At 31.6% G+C, this 25,808-nt stretch overlaps 1 protein-coding gene across 9 annotated transcripts in view; it reads right to left on the bottom strand.

The window, feature by feature from the left end:
- Positions 1-25,808, bottom strand: part of dnc (phosphodiesterase dunce) — a 216,640-nt gene that overhangs the window by 40,292 nt on the left and 150,540 nt on the right. For 6 of the 9 annotated variants that reach the window (XM_068774653.1, XM_068774652.1, XM_068774649.1 and 3 more), the window contains 2 exons: positions 14,105-14,302; positions 9,409-9,444 (listed from right to left, as the gene is read on the bottom strand). In XM_068774653.1, coding sequence (XP_068630754.1) covers positions 9,409-9,444; positions 14,105-14,302 — 234 coding nt within the window. Of the gene's footprint in view, positions 1-9,408; positions 9,445-14,104; positions 14,303-18,056; positions 18,153-21,826; positions 22,412-25,808 lie in introns of those variants that run through there. The other 3 variants (XM_068774645.1, XM_068774646.1, XM_068774644.1) reach the window with 3 other exon arrangements.

Raw genomic sequence — 25,808 nt, 5'->3', positions numbered from 1 at the left:
TCATATATACCTATATAGAAAGTCGATTTAAAATTTAATTTATGAGTCAAAACAGCTTTTTTGTTAATATCTAAATACTTCTACAAAATCATTTTTTTCGAGCCACTATGTAAATTGGCATTGTGCACATCAGCGATTATTAGAGAAACGAATTTTGACTTGTATGAGATTTAATCTAAAATACATATATTATTAAAGATATATATATATATATACACACACATATATATATATACACTTATATATATATATATATATATATATATATATATATATATATAATAAAAGGTAAGATAAACTCCTACATACCCATTTCTCTTTTCTCAAGATATTTTTGTTATATTTGTAATAACTTATTTTGGCATAATATTTTACATGGAAGCATGGCAGGTAAATTTAGCAAGTTGTTGATTTACAGTTTCTTTAGTTATTGTAGTTAGATATATAGCACAATCTATGTTAAAATAATATGTATATATTATGAGAGTGTAATATAATCAGAGTGTAATTAACGTATAAATTAAAATTGCTTTTCTTATTTATCGGTTGGTAGTTTTTTGATCATTCGCAACTAAGACGGAAAATCCGGGCAGAGAAATAGTTCTTGTTATTTTAGTAAAAGTGCGGCGACACCTTCGTACTATCCATTACAAATTGGCTTATTTGCTACGCTAGGCGCGCTTAGATATCAGATTGCTATAGATCAAGGGTGGATAAGAGTTATGTCTACAGACGTATTTTTATAAAGAATAGAAACAAATTGACTCGTGAAAAGGGTTCTGGAAATAACGTATCACTGTTTGTGTTTCAAAGGATTGAAAAAAGATATTGATTCGTGTTGAGCTATTGGGCCTATGGGAAATTTGCATCAGCCCCGTGCAATAATCACAACGCACGTATAAGTTAGAAGGTAGCATGTATTTCCCTCGTGTACATGGCGTCTGTCAGTTTATTGTTGTTGTATTTCATTAATTAATTACGTAATTTTATTAATATAATATGTGTTACATAAGTAAACGAATGCATAATATATTACAAAGGGACATTTTAATCCTCATAACCAATTTTTAATTTTCCATAAAATCTTGTTTATCTCACTAATGTCATTATATATATATATAGATAAAACAATTTTTCATACCATTATATAGCTGATAATCTCTGTTACTAGAGGCGATCTTCCTATAGTGATAGTTTAATCTCATTTCAACTAATGCGTGGGATTATTATCGTTTCTGTTTATAAACGTTTTTCCTAAAGAAACAATTTCGCTATACTATGATATGGCTTAATAAATATAAGCTGAAATTCTAGCTTATTATCACAAAATTAATGTCATCATATTTACATTGAAAAGTCAACAACAAACAAAAAGTAATTCGTAGCACTAATTTTTCAGAAAAGACTATTAACATATTGTGTAAGATAACTGCGTATTGAAAAAATTACAACTTAAAAGAAGGTAAGCATATTACACACTCCACGGTAACTGCAATTCACTTACTTATCGTGAATAATGTGCATAATTATTATGTAAATTAATAAATAATGAATGAGTACAAGAACAATAAAGAAAAAGGTAAGATAATAATGTTGGTTTGAAATATAACAATGAATCTTCACAACTCGTTTTAATATCTGTACCAATCATCAAGTCTGTTCATTCTCATTGAGAAAAGTTTATTTATAGAAAGCTAGGGCCGGCTCTGCGCGGTGCAGCGGCACGTGTTTTCAATTAACTACCCACGCGGGTAGCTAGGTATCAACAGCTTAATTATACATAATATTTATTGAAGGAAAATAATTTTTCCTCGAGACTTGCTCCGTTTATAAATATTTAAAGCCGTTAAAAATATGCTACAGAAGTTCTATGCGGAACTTTACGTTGTACCATGAACTAAGTCTTTGTTATTTGTTAAAAATATCAATTAAAATACTCTTATTAAAGATTGTATATTCGTATACGTATTCACACATGAGTTTTATAATATTTAAGTAGTGAAAAGTTATATTTTTAAAGTCATTTTTGTAGATATTTTCATCAAAAGCCGTACACACAGTACTGTCAGTTTTCATTTAACGCACAATAGTTTTTTAAAGAGAAAAGTGATAAGACTGTAAGTAATATGATACACTATTGACAATCACAGTAGTTTTCAGAAAATTGTGAAATATTTAAATTTATATTACAATCTGTATTTATACAGTGGTGCCCTCGAGCGCGAGCACAGGTACTTTAGCGGTTTCTAGATAACAGGACTTTAACTGAAGAAACTATATAAATTGGTAATTAGATTACCAAAGTTTGAGTAAGACTGTGTATTGTTTTACGGAAAGACCTTATAAATCTGTTCGCGTGTTTCTATTCTTATCTGCACACCTTGCGTTTTAAATATTTCAAGAAAATATCTTGTTTTTGTTCCAAACTTCAAAATTTTAATACTTGTGCCAACTAGTCGTTCTCGTGTAGTCTGGATTTTGCAGCTTGTATATAGTTAAATTTAAATTAACCAAAAATTTTTTGTCATGTCTTAAAATAAATTCAAATGTTGTAAATACAATCACAGTTTTTTTTTAATTTTAATCACGCTATTGTCATGTAGATCTTTTCATCGTAATTTAAAAAATATAGGGAGATCCTATATTTAACAATATTGAACATTATAGATTTAAAAGTTATAGTAGAGATGTGTTCAAGATACCTGATGGTACCTTGCTTTAGAAAAAAACTTACATTAAAAACAAGCTCTATTGTACTTAAAGCTGAGTTATGTCTGTGTATATGGTTTAGATGTAATAATTTGACATGATTAAAGTATTATCGATTTATTTCTGGAATGATTTAGTTTGTTACCTTCATTCCAAAAATATTTCTGTGTAACGAGAAGAATTTAAAATACAGATTTCTCGAAATAATAAAATTTTCAATATTGTTAATAGAATGTTTACACGAAATAATGTCCTAACCAACGAAGTCCCTGCTTTTCTTATTTAAAGATTCGTCTCTCAATTGAAGAATGAATTGAAGAGAGATCTTTATTAAATAATGGCTTTGGCATTATCCTTTAATTTATTTTTCCGGTGCTCCGTCCATTCTGTATCTGCTATACTAAACTCGAAAACAATATCTTTTAAAACATACAATTATGTTATTCAAGCTTAAGTTTCATATGTTAACAAAGTATACATATTTTAGTGTGTACATAAATATGGCACTGTAACTCATAATAAATTTTTGTACAATCTTTGCTTCATAAAATCTAAAATAAAAATTCTTGAACATGACAAACATAACATTACAATTAATCGGTCGTATTAGAAATCTCGTTAGAATGCTCACGTCCAGCAGTAAATGTGTTACAACTTAAATGGTTATTGTAGTCATTTTATTGAGCGATTATAAAAAAAATCTAGTACAAACATGAAGACATTTAGAACAAACCTTTTTAATTGATTTAAACTGACAACAGGAAAGTAAGACCGAAACTCGGATTTTATTTATAGATGGATTTTACTGATCGATGCTTAAAATTTACAGTTGATTTATATTCTATTATTCCGATCCTTTGTCAAATGTCATTATTGAATCTAATAAAGAGACCACAGTCAAAACAATAATTTTGGAAATGTTGTCTTTAATAAATTACTTATCTTAAAAAAAAATTATGTTTCTGTTAAAATAATAAATAATACAATAAAGTATGTCTCATTAATAAAAACGTTGTATTTATGATCATTAAACATGTGATAAGCAGTGGTAGCCCAGCTATAAGGATTGAGACTTGCGATCGTAGGACGCAGGTTTGATTCCCAGTAGACTAATATAATTCACGCTATGTGTATTAATTAAAGAGCTGGGACGACAATGATGACGAAACATGTGGTAGTTTGTTTTCCCTTATATTAGAAAATCTAACTCAATAGTGACACAGGATTTGGTATAAAATAATCACTGCTCCACACCGCATCGTTTATCATCTTGATACGAAAATGGCACTTCTCATTTGAAAAATAATTTCGCCAGCTGCCTGATCCTTTAGCTTTATGTAATATTTACGTACTATTATTTGGCAGTAAGTAAAAGCGGCATGGATCAAAACAAACTTACAATTTCTGTTAGCATTAGCTTAGATTAAGTAATATAATTGAAGAGCTCTACGAACTTATGCTATAACTTTTTTTTATTTTATTCAAGCTTTTTATTCAAATTTTCCAATAAAATTGTAATCATAAAAGTTGTCAAAACAAAAAGTCGGGCATAAGCATTTGTATAACATATATAATTTTTATCATCATCTTATTTTCATTTGATTATAATATTTACGTAACATTATAATTCTGAAAAAAGAACTTTAGAAAAACTCCTCTTAGAAGTTTTGGCTCTTGATTTGAACTTTACCTATTATAAATTTATCTTGGTTTTGATATAGTCTAGACTTTCGCTGCCCCTTAACCATAATTATACCACGTTCTTGACATCGGTATTCCATTTTTTATTATCGGATTTCAATTCGTTTAAAACAAATCTATTTTTCATTCCAGAGCGGAAAAGTGTTTCTGTTGATTTTATAAAATTCTGACTTTTTGAAATGGCTAAAACAATCAATATTTTGGTAATACTAATAAAGCAAAGCTTTGTAGTTACGACATGGAACTAATAGGACATACATCGATCTTGTACTACTTATCAGAGCGAGCCTCATCTTTAACATTAATTTTGTCACAATCAAAACCGGATTAGTGCAGCTTATAGAAAATGCGTTCAGCTAGTAAGCGATCAAATATAAGCAGAAACAATATTAATTGGTAAAGTACCCCAACAACCATGCTCGCAGCGACTATAGGCAACGTTTCGGGGTAATCATATTTAAATCAATTTAACTTATAATTGACGAAAAAAAATCCACAAATGCTTTTACAAAATGTTAAACGTTATTGTAAATATTTTCGATCGAGGAATAATATTTCGTGATTGTAATAGTTACGTCTTTGGTCCTTGAATATTAATAAAACGAAGAGATAGAGCTAAAACAGAAATAAAAATGCAAATTGCGAATCTGTTCCATGAGAAGTATTTTATTACATTACGAGATATAAAGAAGGCTACGTAACGCAAGCCGCAAACATGATGCTGGAATATGATTCAGAATAGTTTCAGATTTACATTAAACACAAGCGTAAAAGGAAGTCTTTTCATTTACATGAATAAAAATGTGCCACAGCTGATATAAATTTTCATTCATTTCTTTGCACTCTTTTTCTGTTTCTACATTGTTTTTATTTAATAATATTTAATAATTTATTATAACAAGCACGCAGTGTAAGTCTAGCAAGGTCGCTTTTAGCTGAGCGTATATCAATTATTAACGCAATATCTATTTGTTTCCAATCGGAATAGGATTCTTAGCTAATAGGATATTTAGTTACTACTGAAAACTACTTATCATTAATTAATTTATTGTTATTATTAATTTTGTGGAATTCAAATCTAGTCTTTGTTCTTTTATACTTGACCTTGTTTTGCACTTTTAGCGTTATGCGATACATCTCCGCTTCTAATTCTTAAAGGCCAAAAGGCTAAAGGTCTCTCCGAGAATATGTCAGTACTAAAGTAGCTCATTTTTGAATTATGTTAAATTTTTAATCATTTTAAAGACTCACACTCGATCTTATATAAAGTCAACATAAACAATGCCATCACAGGACTTCAAGTGCTGAACATAAGCCTCTCCCATTGTTTTCCTGAAGGACCATTTATTATAGAGTATTGCTGCAAATAATAATCTAGTAATAGCGAGTAATATCTAGCGAGTTTTGGTTCTGACGAAAGATAATCCATTCAAATTTCAGTTCACTTCAATTAGTTACCAAAGCTTAAATAAGAAATAAAGAAATTTCATTTAATATTCAATTCCATCTATAAAATGCAGCTCGCATACCAAGAACTAGTCTAGTACATACATTAAAAATCTATAAATTTTAGTTCAATTACATTTATTAAAACTATACAGTAACTTGAGGGTTTTTTTAAGATTTATGGTAATAATAACGCACTAAGCATACTGTGTTAACGGGAGACCTATGGGCAATCACAATATATATTTGCAGCGTATCTTAAATCAAGTAAAAATAAAAATCATCACTCGCGTAAAGTTTTGACTACGTCTAGCGATTACGTATCTATGCAGTAGTGTTGGGGATCAGAGCGACATGATAAGCTCGTCTAGTTTGTATTACAAAGGACTTACAATGAAGACGTTAAAATTTTATTAAAAGATCTAAATGTATAATAGAAATAAAGGAGATGAGTTCATTCGATCCTAGTATAAGTTATTTTTCAACTTCATTTCTACGATTATAAAAAGATTCGTATAATTTTTGAGTAATACAACTCACAAAATAAATTCAGTTAAGATCGGTGCGGCATTCTGAAAGAAGCCATCAGGTGGAGTTAATTGAAAATGTGCTTATAGAAGTTTACCTTTTGAAAACGTTGAGGTATAATGCATTAATGATAACAAATCATATTTAGAACTTATATCACAGGCGAAACACAATAATGTATATATATATATATATATATATGTTTATATATATATTTAAGAATATTATACACGACTTCTTCATTATATCGTAGTCTAAGATTGGAAACGTTTATAGGTAGTATTCGGTTAATTAGTCGTGATAAATATCGAGATAGATTATGTTTATTTCTTTGTATGCGAATACAATATGCTGTAAATTATAAATTTTGTATATTGTAACAAGTATTTAAAAAAAAAACTCACGCATCACGTCTGGTACGTTCATCCCAAAATTTGTCCCAGAAAGTAGAACGATTTTTGATTCGGAGGACGCTGGTGCTGAGAGTGCGCGGCAGGGTACCCCCACTGCTAGTACCAGAGACTCCAGTGGACATACTATGTTCCGATGCTGAACTCTTCGCAATGAAGGTGACCCCTCCTGCACCGAGCCGATCCGATTGAGAACCTGAGCGTTGCATTTTGATTATCGTAGGTCAGACTACATGATTCGACGCACCACAGATTCCGTCGCCAACTGACTCATCGCATGGGTCCTGTCACCATTATAATATAAAAGTTTCCGTATCTAATATGCATTACATATTAGAAAACGTCAACAAGCTTACGTAACTTGTTGGGTTCATTTAAATGAAATATTTTTTCATAAAATTAATTTCACCCATAACAGTCATAGCGCATGGAGATAACAGTGTAACATCGGTTTATAAAGTATTATCGCACTCGGTGGTTGTTATCAAAGACAGCAACTGGTGTTTAGTAACACTCGAACTATTAACACTACAAGTTTGTAATCAATATCGAAAGCTTGAATCGACCCGAACAAACTTTCAGGCTAACACATCCTTGGCACTAATCTGTAAGATTCCAGAGAATCGGAATTAACCGAGTCTCGTTAGACAAGTGAACGACCTCGGTGGCGTCCAAGATTCGCGTACACACCCAACAAGTCAAACTATATTTTTATTGATACAATCCGCACTGCGTTGCGCATCGTCGCGGGGTACCGGAACATGAATGTTTGTGTCTAAAGTGGGGTGGTTTGATCGGGCCGTTTTAGCGACGGGTTTGTGTGGCGCGCTAGTGAGCGACGGTACGGAAGCATGTGGCTGCGTGCCGCCGGTGCGCCGCGCGGACTGTCAATGAAGAACAGAGGCGAGGGAACAGCGCGGGTGGCGTCGCATTCGCCCGGCGCTCGCCGACGACGCGCGACTCCGCCCGAGGATAAATTTGGCGCTAATGGAAACTGGCGGTGGGCGCCGGTAATCAATGTTCGTCGTGGAAATCAAGGGCCACTGAGCATTATCCAAACCAACTTGGATTCAGGTAAAACAAACATTTGTTATATTGTTTCACTGTAATGATCACCAAGTTTTAGTTTACATAAAGTTGATTCATTCTTTTTGGGATAAGGATAAGGATTCTATAATATAAATCCTTAAACCTATTTCAATTTGTCCGCGTAAAAATTTAAAGCTTATGTTAAGGTAAGATTGATTAATAATGCCTACTGTTGTATTAAAGATTATACTATTTAAAAATTTTAATCTTTAAACACGCATAGAATTGTTATCACGCTGATGGGACTAATAGACAATTTCTATGTGATAAAATTGTATAATAAGCGTTAAAGAATTCACTATCAGTTTTCTTGTCAGGTTCCTCTAGATAGAATCTACGTTCCCAAACCTGACAGTAATCTATGTATAAATATCATGATTTACATATTTAAATTTATGTTGTCTCAATGTGTTGACTTTTCGAAAGTGCTTAGCATTGCCTATTCGAATGAATTAATTCGATTTATTGTTTCATGTAAAGCCACGCACAGATTTAATCCTGCCGTGTGTCATTTTTCTACTTCTTACCGCCGATGATTATTTATATATATAGCTTCGTTGAGTATTTATTTGCTTCTGAACGTGTTTGGATCAATAACAGTGTTTGAAGGCTTTTGAATTGTTAGGTAAATGAATACCAATACTTTTATAACTCATATTCAGATAATATAATATTTTTATGACATTTTAAGCAGTTAACTTTCCACATGGAAGTTTAGCAACATATTTTTAGAATGGGTAGTCTACTTTTGGGAATTGCTACGCTCATAATCTCTTAATATTTAACCAAGTATAATTAAATTGTGTTAAAATACTTTTGTTCCATTTTTATTTATAAGAAATAATATTGTATGTAAGTTATATTTTGAAATAATGTCTCTTTATTGCTACAGCAATTTAGTTATGTATTTTAAAACAAACGATATCTCGATAGAAAATTAGCACCGCAGCTTTTACAGTAAAAGTAAATATTATGTTTTTATTATTATAACACAATGTTTACGCCAATGTAAAGATATTTATAAATATATATATATATATATATATATATATATATATATATATATATATATAGGCCTTTTATTGTAAGGACCGTACCAAGGCACGGTACGACTAAAAAATATATGAGCAGTTAATTTAAACATTCAATAAATTATTAGTATGTATCCATATTACTTGCCTAATGAATATACTTAAATTTGGCCGATGAGGGTTGTATTAAATCGATTATATCACATATGTATGTTACATTCTATACCAAAACTTCGTATGCTATAACTAATAGAATCTACAGAAAATGTCTTCACAGATACTTAAGTCATGACTATAAAAGTGGATAAAACTACTTCTTTAAACTTACCTTTGTTCATAGCCTATAAGTATTAATTCATGTATTATTACACGAAACATATTGATATCGTTTATAATTCTTATAAATATGAAATTGTAAGCGTAAAGGGTTAACTGGCGTGATTTCTACAGAAAGCTAATGCAATACTTTGCATGCTTGTTATGCTAGTACATACGCTCTGTCCAGTTGTGCAGCCTCGGCCTCCTTGAATCTGCAAGCAATTAAAATTATGGAAAAGATAGATAGAACAGAGGAGACATATACTGTCACCTATGCATTCGCGGTGGGCATATTGTCTGATGTCCAACAAAACTGGGATAGATAAGAGTTTTTATCTTTGTCTAGTTTTAAGTTTGTTCAATGACTTGAAAAGTTGATTTAAAGAATTTTTTACTTTATAATAATGAACCAAAAAAAAAAAAACTTATTGGCTTAACTTATTTTCGACGTGTTTGGGCCTTAGTAGCTCAATTAATTGAATATAGTCTTCTTATCATTACCCAGTTTTGCAGAACCCAAGATTAAATGCAGGATTCAGCTCCACATCAATAAACTTGTGCTTTAATGTTTAGCAGTTGTGACAATGGAAACGAGCAAAGAGTTAAACCTAGCCTATAATCAGCCGTCGATTTTGTGGGGCCTTTCAGCATACTCACAAGACAACACAGTTTAGGGACTATTCACCACATCGAACGCATGCTATCACCTGTTATTGTAGGCTGTGTGAGTAAGCTCGCTACTTGTATGTTAGTCAATACAACATTTAAAAGGTATACAATAGTTTTGTTTTAATGCCTTACTTTATGCTTGTGTCCAAAGCGATATCTTGTTGTGTGCCTTGCTTGTTTCGGTGCTGTGTACTTAACTTAAAACATTGACGCTGTGTCTTAAAAAAATGCGTGAAATTATTGTGTTCAAATAATGTGTTGCAATCCCATGAAGATTCTTCAAGGTTTCATTCATTAGAAACTAAATAATGTCACACAAGGTACAAAAACAAAAGCACCCTAAATTTATAACAGTCTTCTCAGAAGTACCTAAGGAACTATAGAATAATTCGTTAATTTATTGTTCAAGTTGATATAAACATTATTTTTAATTTGCTTAACCAAAGAATTCGGCATCCTATTAGAAGTTATGATTTAAGAAAAACTCATAAACATATAATCTTAATAGAGATTTAAATGAAAATAATTAAAATGAAAAGGATTTATTCTTGTTAATACTTAAATTATTTATAATATTACAAAAATATATGAAAAAAAATTATAATCGTAAGGAAATGCTTTTTGTATGGTGGGTAAACGAATCAGCGTAAGCAAGTAATAGAGGAGAAATGACCGTAAACCAACAACATGAAGAGTATGTTTTTCCATGATAACACCAGAAAACCATACAGTTTGATTAGAAAATCTCATGTCATCCAGCAAAGGCTATGAGATTTTAATTATATAGCCCTCAGATTAGCACCCGTTTTGTGTCTATAAAAGTTTTGGTGTATCAGCTTTAAGAGAGATCTGTCAAATTGCATGTAGCAGTTTTTTGATCAGGAAACTCTTTATTTTTATATGGTTATGTCATATTTATCACGGCCGATAAATTTACATCAAATTTTTTTATTATCAAAACAGATATACAGAGTGATTCGTTATAGGTGTAAAAGCTTTTAAAAAGTAAACGTATAGCTCATTTGCTGTCGATTAATACCCTTTCAGAAAATTAATAATTTCAGAAATAATAAATAATGTACTGATAAAATAGTAACAAAAAGAGTTCCCAAAATTCGGATTACTATGTATTAAAATTAATTATTGTTTACTATCAGTGCCAGCAGACTTTGTACTGCCAGAAGTTATTGGCCTGTCGTATTTAAATAAAATAAATAATCAACATAAATTATTCCAGTGATCAGTTTATACAAAATAATTGTTAATCGGTGTAAAAAAAGCTTTTTACTAACTTATAAAGCTACATGCACCCCTTCAAAGATTTCTCTCTTTAACCAATCCCCCAATATATTTTAAGGAAATATAAACAAACTATAATATAAAAATGTCTTGTTTGTAAATAAAGTACGAAAAAGCTCTTTCCTCGATTAACTACACTTGGTTAATTAGTTTTGATAAGTTTAAATAAATTTTACAAAGTAAACATTCACAGTTTATTCTTTTTTAAATTTTGTCAAAGGTTTAAAACAAAAATTCATGTTGGCTTTATGGTTTTGACTTAATATTCTAGGTTTCATAGTACCTATATATTATGTATTTTATTTATATACTTTTTTGTGCATGTATGATGTGAGATTTTATGACAGCAGATTTACTTGTCATTTTTATTTCCGAATTACGAAAAAGCATGCCCTGCTTAAGTTATATTACAAATATATTATACTTGAAATCTCTGTCGCAAAAGCATTGTTGGGCCGGGGGGAGGTAGGGGGGGGGGGGGGCAATTCTACAGTAACGCCTTTTATTTGAATATAGTTGCATATCTTATACAACACCAAAAATTAAGGATTTATACCATCTATTTATGATACATATACGATTATTGACATTGAAAGTCTTTAGAACAGGATAAAAGTAATATTAAAACTGTTTTAAGCTCCAGTGCTATATCACTTTCACGCCGTAATGATTTCATTTATATATTAATAAGTCGTGATACACGCAATCAAATGCTTCCGAAAAGTCGCAAAAAATACCAACAGCATGATACATAAATTTTAACAAAGCACCTAGACTAGTACCAGATTTTCTCTTTAAAAATCCAATAAGAACGTTAAATGCCAGCAAATTCGAGAAAATTTGGACTTATAGCGATGAAAAATTGTAAAATATTTTCGGTTATCTTAAGCATTCTGATTCTTAGGGGTTAGGGAGCTTTGGAATATCCCAAATTTCAACCGATGCTCACAAAACCCCATCGCTTTGATTGGTGTCGTGAAATATTATTGAAATTGTTGCCTCAAATGCGTTATTTGGCAAAGTCGTCGGTGACGAATCTTGAATCATTAGATTCACAAAAGCTAAAACAGAAACTGGTTAGCGAGATAAAAAGAAAATAGTAAAAGAAAAAAACTAAATAAGAAAATAGTAACAGCAAAATAGAAAACTCTTTTTGCAATTTGTGTTGGAAAATATTTGTAAGCCATGTGCTCGTTGCAGAGTCCTATTTCGTCACGACAACGCGTCAGCGCACTGGGTCTAATGCACAATGGAGTATTTGACTATGGCTAGTGTGGAATTGTTGGGTCATCCTATAAGGATTACAGACTCGACTTTGTACTATGATTTTTGTTTATTCCTAAGAGTAAAAGAAAACCTTTGCGGAGCACGTTTTAAAGATGCCAAAAAAGAAGTAGCTGTATTCGAAAATGTCTTGGAAAAATCCTTCCACAGAACTCTTTGCTTCTCACAATAGCTTTACATGATGCACCGATGCATTGTCAAGGTATTGTGTTGAAGACACCGATTGTCAAGGGGACTATTTTGAAATATTATAGATAAGTTGAAATTGAATTTTAATTTTGGTTTTCCAAAAAATTTTATTGTCGCCTCTTGTATTAACAATTACACTTAAATTCACAAGTCTTTAAAATTAATCAGAGAAACGTATTTTTTATACCTCACATAAAATATAAATGAAGAGACTGTATATTTAATATTACAATTAATATTTGAAGGTAAAGTCAAATAAGATTGCAATTAAACATATATGAAAAAATTTAGGCAATAAATAAACATAATTATTTCCAACTTTTTGGGTATTTAATTAAAAAATATATAAACACAATACTTTCTCAATTTAATTATGAAAAAAAAACTTGGTCAATATAGTCCAAGTTTGTAAAGAATTTCCATATAACAATTTTCTAGCAAATATAATCTTTATTTTTTATTGGTATTGAAAAGCCATTAAATCGAGTAGACGTTATCAGTGTGTTATATAAAATGAACACAAGAACGTAATTTAATATCCAAAACGACAAGAGTGGTGAAGACATGGACACATTGGCTTGGTGCTGCATAGTCATAGAAAAATTGTTAAAGTGGCAATGTTAAGAATGTGCCTCGTGGATTATCAAAGCTATGTTTATATGATACTTAGACGAAGTATATGCATAATATTGCGTATTTAAAAAGTTGATCATCACTCATGGAGTAAAAACGATTTAACTTTTAATTTGCGCGTGGCTTTTGTCTGTATTGTAAATATATGTTTTATAAATACATGATAGCTCAAAATTAATAAAATTATAATGTGATATAAATATTGTTGTAATCAATTTTCACAACAAACGCGTGCCCCACGCATTCGTACATTTATAAATAATCAAAAAAATGTGGATTTTTAATTTTATTTAACAAAATTACGTAATTTTGTTTTGGATTGTTATTAATAATAAATATTAAAATGTATGGAAAATGTAAGAACTACGTCTTGATATTTTAGTCTTTTTTAAAACAGTTTTACAGTTAAATTGATAGTTTACCCGTAAATGTACAAACTCATTTATGGATCTGTCTTTCCAAATACAAAAGTGGCTTATATAATATTTAATGTTTAAACGATTTTATATCGATTAAATTAAATTTATCGACCGAGGAAATTTATATGTCATGATTACTGACAATTTGATTCTGTGTGTTTATTAGTATATGAATGGAGTTGTTTTATGGGAGTTGTAGTGTATACGTTTAATGCGTCAAGATATAATATATTGTAATTTGCAAATCAAGTGTGGTCGTGAACTATTATTCTTTCATTATGTCCGTTATTAAATATACCAAACATGTTTATTAAGAAAGATTTTTGTTGCTGCGTTATGAAAAAATGATTTGAAATTCTAACATTTAGACAGCACTTACCTTTCGCTGGCGATAGAGCTGTTCCTCGACATGGACTTTGGTGACATTTCGAAGTCGGAATCAGATCGGTAGAGAAAGGATTCTCGGCGCTGTGGCATGGCTTGAAGCACCAGCGCGGCGGAAGGCGAACCGCCCTCCAATGGAGAGCGGGCGCCTCCAGCGGCCCCGCCTGCACCTCCGCCATTTTCAACATCGAAACTGAAACAAAAAAGAAACAACTTAATTTTGTACTTATTAAGTAACGTGTAAACCAAGGCCCATCCCTAATGTTCTGAGCAGTGAAGTCCTTCAGCGTTACATGATAAAAATAATATTGTATATAGTAATAGTATGTGTGCAGTTATTAATTGAAGAAGGGTAAGTAAATATGCGTTAAGAAGGGCATCTCATAACACATGAATTAATAATACTATGTACTTATATGTCAATGACAACTAGGGTCATATTTATTTCATGTAGCTCTGATACACGATTTGATTTCTTCGATTCACTGCAAGAAAAACGGCCGGTACGTATTTCAACAAGAAAGGTTCACCTTCGATTAATGGGATAATGTTCCCTAGAGCGAATTTATCTCGTTAGTTATATATACTCATACCTAGCTCTATTAGAAAGAAAATTTCTACCTTTTGAAGTAGAAAACATTACCAAAGCAGTTATGATTTACTTGTAAGTAGCCTATCTTAAGTTATATTGTAAATTATATGAGTAGACATTGTTCGTATTGTTCTACTCATTGTAAATTTATTTAATAGAGAAAAGTGACAATATGTTTATTTAAAGTGGCTCAACAGTACTCGATGTTTTTTTTAGTTAATTTGGCCGAATTATCTGGCGGTGTGTCTTGCAGACAAATATCCGTGTATCGTCTATTGATTGATTTTTTGTCTAAATAAAACTAGTGCGACCCAATGGAGACCTTCTAAAAAATAGCACAAGCAGCACAATATACTTTTTTTTGTTGCAGTCTTTGTAAAAATAAAAACGGGTCATAAAGATGTTTCAAAGAATTTGTAAAAGTAAGTAGGCCGTAAGTAATAAAATTTCTTCCTAATCAATGCACTAACGAGTAAAAAACATATGCAAAGCTAGAAAAGTACTTATGCTGGAGCGATAAATAGAATCTTCAGTAGAAGGAAAACTTTCGAGTAATATTTCTACTTCAACAGTTCTAAAATCTTGTTTGCCCCTGGAAATAAGTCGTATATTCTATTTCTTGTAACTTTATCATTTGTTTCGCAAACTTCTATTGTCTGAGATTTATACAATACCTAACACCTCTGAAATGTCGTATATAAATTACAGCTTTAGGATATGAAGCACACGATGTTTAGTTTTTATTTTATGTTTTCTCAAATTAAACTTAACCTAATAGACCCTTTAAAAAATCGGTAGTCAATCCTCGCAGAATACTTTTTCTGTAAAAGAATACATATCTTTAGGTTATATTACTCACACAATCAAAATCGAGTTTAGTTTAGTCATAAGTTTTTTTTTTTTTAATATTGATGGTTGATCTGCGAATATCTCATTCTCGCGCCTTTTGAGTACATAGAAGTATGTGGACAAAAATAGTTACATAGGAAAAAGCTTTTACAGGTAAGCATTAAAAACTAAATATACAAATAATCATCAGAAAGCCTTGTCCATTATTATAAAAAGCGACAATGAAATCTTTTTTCTGCAATAAATATCTTACATACATTTCCATGCTCAATAATATTTTACTTTAAAATTATCAAAAAAGATTATGGTGTTATTTAAATACATCCATCGTATTTTATACTTATCCCTCTATAATAAATTGGTTTTTACAATCGTAAAATAATTATTGAACAAATATTAAGATTATCCGTGCTGATTAACAATAATCAGTACCGATAATCTTAATATTTTTTTATGATTAAAATATATCACAGGAGTCATTTGCTACCGTAAAACTTGAATTGATTCTACTTTTCGCTTAGAGCCGATCATCCATAGCAGTTTGTTATTCTTTATAAGGAATGTTAAACAAATTTAAATTTGTGGCGCTAGGAGTTCTCTTATTTAAAATTGATATTTTATAATTTAAATAAAATTAAATACATTACATTTTGGTCTAAATTCTTTTACAATTAATATTTTTTTTTGTTAATTATCTTTATCTACCTAAATCTCTACCAAAAGTGAACATACTCGTATTTAGCGGATGATAAAAAAGGGTAGGTTTTATAAAGTGATTTTTAGGTATTCCTGTGTAAGGTTACGCTACACTAATGCTTAATAAACTGTTCTCGGAGTAAACCTCGAGATTGTATTCTCATTGCTTTTTTTACAAATTAACATAAGCGATAAAAACAAATAATAAAATATAAATAACTATATGGTACAAATAGTACTTGCTTCGGCAGTACAAATACTAAAAATAGAACGATGCAAAGTAGAGTATGGAAGAGAAAGTTTGACACGCAAAAAACCACAGTGTTTGTTAATTTTTTTCAAATTTATATAAAAAAGTGGTGCAAATTTTTGTTGCGTCTCAGATTTAATGTTCTTTTAATCTTTAGCTCAAATATTAATGTGTGAAAGTAAAAAATATAAAATAAAAAATATATTACATTGAAATACTGTATTCTTTTTTATTGTTATGTTATTTTGACCACCAAAAAACATGGTAGGGTAGGTATTTATTTTGAAGGTATATAGACAAGTATTTTTGGTAGAAAAGAATGCCTAAACTCTAGAAGCTTACATAATTAATATTATAATGGTATTAAAGACCACGAGGTATATAACTTGGTTCCCTTTATCTCCTTGTGAATGTGTGAAACAATTACTAAGCGGACTGGAGGGACTCATTGTGTGGGATTAGCAAAAGGTTTGTTATTATCTACTATAACTAACTTATATAATGTACACTCATTTCGAATAACATTTACTGCGAATGTAGTTATAAAAGTGGTTTGTGTTTGGCGATGGTTAGAAATGAGCCTATATTGCTTATTGAAATGAACCAAATGAGAATAGCTGGACATGAAGGTTTTGCGATAATAAAGAGCTTGAGATTTCTTCCGTGTTTTTTAAGTTAAGTTTTTAAGTTTCAGAGGTTGCAATCCTTAAAAATCCTAATTTTTTAAGTGTAGAGTTCCTTTCCCTGATCGCAAAAAATTAAGGCTAAAATTAGTGGTTTATAAGATTTTCGTACAACTAACCTATAACTTCAGGCTTAAAAAAAACAGAATTTATCATATAAAGAACCACAACTTAGGCGCCCTAACTTTAACACAAGCGAAATTTTTATTCAACATTGCGTGGGGACGGACTAGATACATTAACCTAATTTAAAAGTTTTACCACTCAACATCATCATCATCATGTCAGCCGGTAGATCACCACTGCAAGGTATTGAACTCCTCCAAAGATCGCCAACCGGTCCGGTCCTGCTCGAAGGTTAGGTGGACCAACGGCATAGTCAAGGTCGCAGCAAGTAGACCGGCATCCAACATAGCCACCAAATACCAAATTTACGTCTTTTTTTACATGTAAATAAATCTAGACGTGTTGACAATTACCCGATTAACCGTATAATTGCTTAGATCATACAAATCTATCTTAATATTGAACCCTGTATAATACAAAAGAAATATTCAAATATATCACAAGGACACATTTTAATAAATTGCAGATAAGAATTATTACAGGGCATCCAGGTTGTTTATAAACTATCGTAATGTCGTAATATACAATTTTTTAATTTTATTTTAATGTATTTTGTGACGATGAATGCTTCAAATATGTAGTCTTATTTAAAAAGATTTCAAAAAGAGTACGGCTATTTACACCGAACCGCTAGAAGCTCACTGCAAGGCATAGGCCTCGGTCAAAGATCACCACGTCTACCGGCTCACGGTATACACATATATATCATTTGAGGATACTGACACAGAATCGAGTATTTGGTTATCAGTACCTGCCAGTGGTCCGTCTTCGAGCGGACACTGGCGGCCTTCTGAGTGGCCGCCGCGCCGCCCCCCTGGCACTCCACCTCCTTGGGGCCTCGCTCCACCTAAATAGTCGGGCAACGTCCCACGTCAGACCACCACCATAGTCAGATCAGCATTTGATGCGAAAAGGGTTTAATTATCTAAAGATGCTTTAATTTATTTTCAGATAGTCATGCGTATATAATTAAAATCATATTTTATTGCTAAGCCTAAAATTTAAAACAAAATTATTACAAAGCTGTTTCGTGATTATTTAATTTTGTGCATTTGTAACGTCTATTAAATTTTCTTTTGTAGCTTTTAAATTAGTCATTTAGGTAAGCCTATTTACCTAATAATTATTTTTCATATACACTTGTAAATAAAAAAACTTTATTGAAATGAGTAATTATTTTGATGGAAAATTCAAGCTATTTTACATATGTCTATAATGATTTTAAGTTTTTATGAAAATCTATGCATTTATAAAACATTTTTATTGAATTTTGTCTTGTCTACATAACTCTATGTTCATTATTCTTTCAGAAACTACTGTAGCTTCAACAGAAAGGTGAATGTTCGAAGAGTTTTTAATTGTAATTTAAAGTATTGAATTTAATTAAATACTTTTATAATTTGAACCAGTGATTGTTTAACGTAGTATCGAAATACAAGTAAAGTAATGAATGTCGTAATCACTGGAAATTATGTTTCCGATCTTTGTATGAAGATTAAAACATCATTCACACGTAATAGCTAATTAATGAGGAATATCTATTTATAAATAATACGCGTTCTTAAGCATATGATAATAGGCTGATAATATTGTCGTTATCACTTAGTTAATGTTGCTATGGGGTTATATATTACTTGATTAATCATAAAACAATTAATTTAATTTTTATTGATAACACCTACAATGTAACATTAAATTGTTATTTGGTTACATGATGTATTCGCAGAATTTATTTTTACACGCCTAGTAATAGGTACGTCCCAAGTTACTACTACGCCAAGAAACGACTAATTGCGAATATATTTCATTTTTAGGTATTGAATGTCAGAAACGTGTACAAATGAATCCAGCATTTGAATTATGTATATCATAAATTTTGAACCTAGCAGTAGTTTAATTATAAAACTACTAATAGGTTTAAAAATTTTCTAAGCAATTTTCATAATTGCTTTTATATAAAGAAACTTGCGTGATGCATGTCCGTTGGTTAAATCGTATAAATAATAAAGCTAAACAGCTGTTTTTTTCATCACATCATACATTTCTGTTATGTTCTAGTACTATAATTAGGTATTTTGTATTATTAATGGCACAGAATGTAAGTAATATGTTTAAATAAAAATAAGATATTCAGAGAGGGTTAACTATAAACTCGTAACATATTTTTGGTCAACAAATAAAATAAAACAAATAAAAAGCGTTTCTGTGTAAACAAAGTAGGGAAATTTAATGTTTTTTTTATTCGCTTTAATGTGTCACATTTCACTATTTTTCCTAACGAACGAATTCAGTCTTAAATTATTTTTATAGTTAATAACTATAATAATCGATCATTACATGCTAAATCGAAAAGTATTCAGAATCGAGTAAGATATTTAATAACTACATATACCTCCATTTATTTATCTTATATATTTTTCCGAATATTATTAAGATATTATAAAATAAAATATGATTGAAATTTAAAATCAAGCTAAAAGACTTAGCTAAAATTCAATTAAGACAAACAAAATACTATTATAATAAATTACAGCTTCGATTAAAATAAGTATAAATGACGTTACTGTGTTTTTGGTGGAACAGGACAGAAATTTAATTTAGACTCAAACTGTCAGTTACAGATCAAACAACCGAAGCAGGCGATCAACGCGAAATATCAAGAGATGCTTATTGGTCATCTGTTGTGATATGAGTGCAGTGGCTTTGGGTGTAGTGTTTTCCAAAAAAACTTCGTGAGGCCGCATACCTCTTTAACAAAATGCCAGAAGTTTCAATGTTTGCTTTTTATTCATTTTTAAGCTTCAATATTGCCATAAAATGTAGAATTTTGATATATTATGCCTATATTGTGGAGAAAATTGGATTGCTAGTGGTTATCGAAACTAAGCTTGTCACTTGTTACCTATCAGATACGAAGAACAATTTAAAACTATGAAATGAACTAAGAATGAACTTAGTTCTGAACCAACAACGGTTATATATTTTTACTCCGCCCATTATAATAAAATTAGCATCATGAAAGCTTTCAATGAAAAATATGTTGAATCCACATATTAAATATGTAAAATATTGTAAATTTTAAAAAATGATGCATGAAAAGCTGTACGCTTAGTGTAAAATTACAAGTCATTGAACTTTATTTCGGAACGTGTTGTATTAAAATGATATTAATGTTCTTCATATATTTCGACAACGCATAAGAGAAAGTTGTCTTGTTTTCATGCTGTAAATATTGTTACGATTCCATTAAACGGAACGAGATTCTTACGTTGACAAAGATATTGGAACACAAAAGTGTTTTAATACAAATGCAGCTTTTCATATAATTAAGTAAGATTATCCAAAGTGTTCCAAGATTTGATTAAATTATGACCATAGTTCAAAATGCAGCGAAGAAATAACTGTTATTTTTACAGATATTCTACTATTTTATCGAGCGGTTTCTGACTTGTTATTTAATTTTAACAAAGCCGCAAGTGATTATTATAACTTATGGATTACATTTGCAAGACTCTTTTTGAGGTTCAGAGATAAACTTAACTTTGTTAGTTTTATATCTCTCTGGATTTGTGCAAAAACATTCAATGCATTCAAAGTATTTGACAAATTAATAAATGCATACATTGAACAATACGTAACAAACGTAAAAGTCTTTAATTGTCGTTACCTATGTCTGTCTATATTATATGCTTGACGAGTTGTAAGTTGTGCTGATATCATGTAAATTAAAATCGTTGAAACCTATAAGGCACACTTCATAATTAAAGCAATACATGTACACGCATACGATAAATAATTTAAAATTTAAAAAGTTCATCATTCAATCATTTAAAAAAAAACCGCTATATTGTCTTTTTCTTATTATTAATAAACGGCCATCAGAAAAATGTGAGGCGCATATTTCTAACCTTTAAAAATAAGTGTGTTCAGGAAGTCGGTTTATTCATTAATAAAGTTCTTTACTTTCTTATAATTAAAAAAGAATTAGCTTTAGAGTATTTCTCTAAAAAAAGTAAATATAACTTTTAGTAATGAAGCCGTAAGGTAGCAGCAACGGCGAACAATAATTTACAATTATAATGTCACGGTACCTCAATCGCGATGAGGTACTTGTTCGTAAAGTGGTGACGGCCTTCAGTAATCATAAACGTCATTCTATCATTGCACACGCATAGATAACGAATTATTGCTATAATATTTAAAATTCGCTAGTCTAGTTTTTATAAAGAAAAATACATGCATGTATTAATTAATCTCATGAAGATGGATAAAACACAAACGGATAAACATTTAAATAATATTGGTATTTTTCGATTTACTGCTTCTAAATTTGTTTTAATTATTTTTAATTGTTATTAAAAGAAAAGTTTTATGTTTTATATTTTAAATTTGATGTATTTAAAAGAATACAATACAAGGGCGTTTTTTTATAATTTGTTACTATTTTTAGTCAATAGAATTAAGTCATTTAAAAAATAATTATCGAGAATCACGGCCGTGGGATCTGTTGGTTTCATGGACCTTTTAGAATGGTCGCCGGTGCTGGTCTGACTGGAGCTAGTGGTGGTGGTACTGAGAGTGGAAAGGTCGCTGGAGGCCCTAGCGGAACGCAGACGAGGTAGAATCGGAGCATCATCGACGTCAGGCGTGGTCACCAGATCGCACGACCAGCCCAGCGCGCGCGCTGCCGACCACACCGCGAATACAAAGGTCAGCATGCTGCGGCTATCGGGCCACACGCCGTGCACGTCCCCGGCCCGCCCGCCGCGAACACTTCCGCATATGCATCGGCACAGTTCACTGTCTCATGCACTGCGATAGTCACTTCGGGTACGCCGGCCCCGGCTCAGCCACGAGCACGGTTGGCTTACGCGCGGACGCGACCACTACTGTACTGTTCTCACCGAGACGCATGTTACGCGTTCCCAATACATTGCTATCGTCATATCTTCATATCACTTTCGATCGGCGGTTCGTTTAAAAAATATTTTTTCGCAGCGATCCTAAGAACTGTCTATCATTTCCACACATCGTTTATTACTGAGCGGTCTTGGTCTCATAACACCGGTGGTGGGGCACGCTTGTTGATGTTATTTGTGTTTTGCGGAGATAGTCTGTGACGCGGTACTGTTGACGTTCGCGCGGCGCGGGGAACATGAGCGTCGACGTCACACGCTGTTTGGCTCACCCGCGCCGCCACTCACCGAAAGGGCACGTTCTATATTTGTAAGCAACCCGCAATCACATCACTTCTCGAGTGAGATTTCAGTGCGTCTTTTATCTTGGGAACCGAGTCACTTGTTGCACACGCGTAGCGTATTGATAGGCGCGTTTACTTGCGAGAGACGACGAATCGATCACTGCGATTTCGGTACGGACGTGCGTGTCGAGGCGTGCGGCCTGTCGGGAAATTGTGTTAACGGCGTTTCGGACAGGAGCAGCGTTACGGAGCATCCTGCGGCTGCTCGGCGGCCATGTTGGCCCCGCCATTTTGCCGGGGGTCGAACGGGGCGAGCCGCATGCGTACACCGGTACACGAGCCTGCAGAGAAAAAGACGTAAGTCGTTCCGGTTGTTCAACACAACTGGAACCTTACGTCACGGTCTCAAGGATCATAAAGACAAGCTCGCTTCACTGTCTACGTTTGTAGGTCAGAAGAAAGCCTCGAATGAGTGAACTGAAGCTTGCTACGAATCACGAAATCTTATTTCAGTTTAATACATTTGAATTTAATGTTATTTATTGATAACGCTCGTGTATCAAATAAAATATTTAAAACACACCATTTATTAAAAAGTATATCAGTGAATAAAACCATATCAGTTTAACTTTTTTGTCGAATTGGATTAAAACGTACATTGTTTACACAAAATGATTTTGCGCCAATTTCAACATGGTTTCATTAATTAATAATTTTATTTATGTACACGCAACGTATTGATTAAAGAGAAAATTATGCAACTCAAATCAAGGCCCTCCCTAAGCCCCTCCATGTGCTATATTTTAAATAGATTTTAAAGTGACATTCAATTTTAGGACAGAACCGATAAAACGAGGTGTTAACCTACCCAATCCTGAGGAAGTACTATGTTTTATTTTTGAAACGTAAAATATTAAAGTTAAAATAAAGGATACGTCATCATCATGTCAGCGAATAGACGCTCACTGTAAGGCTTAGGCCTTTCGCAAAGATCGCCACGAAACGATAGCGATGCTCGCATCCAGCAATACAATTGAGGATTAATTTACAATTTCATCAATCAAATAAGGAAAACACTCTCGGAGAGTTTTAGATTCACAGAAGTAAAAGTTGTGTGCAGCGCTGCATACAGATAGTACATAGGAAAAACTCTTTAGCCATAAAAATTTATTCGCTGCGGCATTTAAGGTTAAGATATTTTTTTAAAATAAGGCCTAGCAGAAAAAAAAACCGTTTTCTTAACAAACCAATGGACGCCAGACTGAAATAGATATAGGGGCGGAGGCAGTATTTTTCTATCACTGACCGATTAGCGACGAAGACACGATTTTATTGGATTTTCCGAGTCTTTCGATTGATTGAATATAAATGTTATTTTTTCGACATTATTTATTGATTTATCTCAACAAATAATGTTAATCCATTAATTTTCAAAAACGTTGTTTTACATCGCCAAAGAATTGCAGTTGGATATTTTAAATAAAAACGATTGGTTTTCTAAAATGATACTGGCAATAAGGCACGCGCTAAGCACGTGGCGTTTGAACTTGACCGGTGACCTCACTGCCCTTAGTTCGGGGATGCAGATAAATACACAAGGCTAAATAAGTAAAGAGTTAAGACCATGATGACAAAACGTTAAAACCGCAAAAGTTTAAATCAATTAAAATTATAACTAAGAAAGTAAGCTGTGTTGTTCATAATACTTAGATTGTTTATAAGGCTTATCATATCAAATGTTCCTTTTAAAATGATTATTATTAAAAGAATATCTTACACGAAAGGGCTTAAAAATTACAGGAACTTACGTCACTTAAGTTATTTGAATATGGTTTCTATTCAAATATTTAAAGGGAAAAATTTCTCTTAAAGCAATATGAATGGAAAAGAGACATTTATAAATATATTATATAAATCGTTTTTGTAATGATAAACATTTTTTTCGCTAGTTACTTGTAATTCACTTAGATGCTATTTTCAACTATGGCATAATTTTAGAATATAATCAATGAAAATGACAAATAACCTGCTATCGATGCAGCCTGATTTTGACATTAGAATCATTGCTGTTGTAATTGCTAAAAATTTTACGACACAGGAGATCAATTATTGCAACAATATAATGGAGAATTTGATACAGCAATATAGAAAATATCAGAAAAAAAAGGTTCTAGCTTAAAAAAAAACACCTTCGGCGCTCTGCCATATGTCTGAAAATTACGTTGATTTATGATATTTATATTATTGTTTTTCTTTAAATATTACCGATTGCCTATGAACGAATGTTCGATGCGAGTACAAGTTCTTTATTTAGCTATAGTTCCAATTATAAAATATTGCTCAGAAATATGATAGATCTCTTGTCTGTAATATTAATATTTGGTTTAGTCAGTTTGCCAAGCGAACTAAATGTTGTATAAATCCATATTGACTTACAATTTTGTGATTTCTAAGTTTTCGGTAGATCATTTTTTTATATTACGTCTATAACTACACAGCTATTATTTAGTTTAGCAACATTATGATGTTTTAATTAATTGTTTCAGACTGAAAACTTGACAATAAATAACAATATTACTCGCAGACATTCTCCAGCTTAACGTGGTTATTTAATTTAGAACAACTTTAATCTTTCTATAACACCTTTCTACATTATATTTAGATAAATACGAGATTTTAAAATTTAGTAAATTATTTCTTAGTACGACATTTAATGTTGTTATGATTGAGCTGTAAAATATAGACATTTGTCAATTTTACATTAGAACATGTTAACCTAAATGAAAAGCGTGTTGATTACCGGTTGTGATGCGTGTGGGAGTCTTCCTGACTGCTGCTACGCTTCCTCTTGCGTCGGAAGCACCAGTCCTGGCCCATCGCATCACAGCCGGCGTGTCGCGAGCCGCCTCCTCCCAGGGCGCGTCCCTCTCTCAAACTGCTATCATTTAAAAGCGTAACCTTGCCAATCTATAACTTCTTATGGTTGCTTCATTTCTAATTTATGGTGTTTTCCAGCCCGACTTCGATATTCTGGTTTACTAGGATTGTCTGCTCTGATTTTACTTCTTTTCAACACATTTAATAATGTTCTTGGTTGCAGATATGTTTGTGCTCTATTAAACCAATTGATTTGAGATCAAAGCTTAAAAATTTATCCGATACTTTATTGATTTAACAGACGAGCTTCCGTTTTTATCTAGGAACAATATCTTAACCTATTTTAAATGGTTATGAGAAAAGATGAAAAGGAAACTTTTTAAACATTGGATTGTAATGTTATATTTAGTTACGTCGGGCACTGTT

This window comes from Battus philenor, unplaced genomic scaffold (genome assembly GCF_028537555.1).
Source record: "Battus philenor isolate CCGP_79_NKW_IND1 unplaced genomic scaffold, ilBatPhil1.0.hap1 SCAF_7, whole genome shotgun sequence".
Lineage (NCBI taxonomy): Eukaryota > Metazoa > Arthropoda > Insecta > Lepidoptera > Papilionidae > Battus > Battus philenor.
Note: the sequence above shows the minus strand (reverse complement) of the source record. Positions and strands in the feature narration are given on the sequence as shown.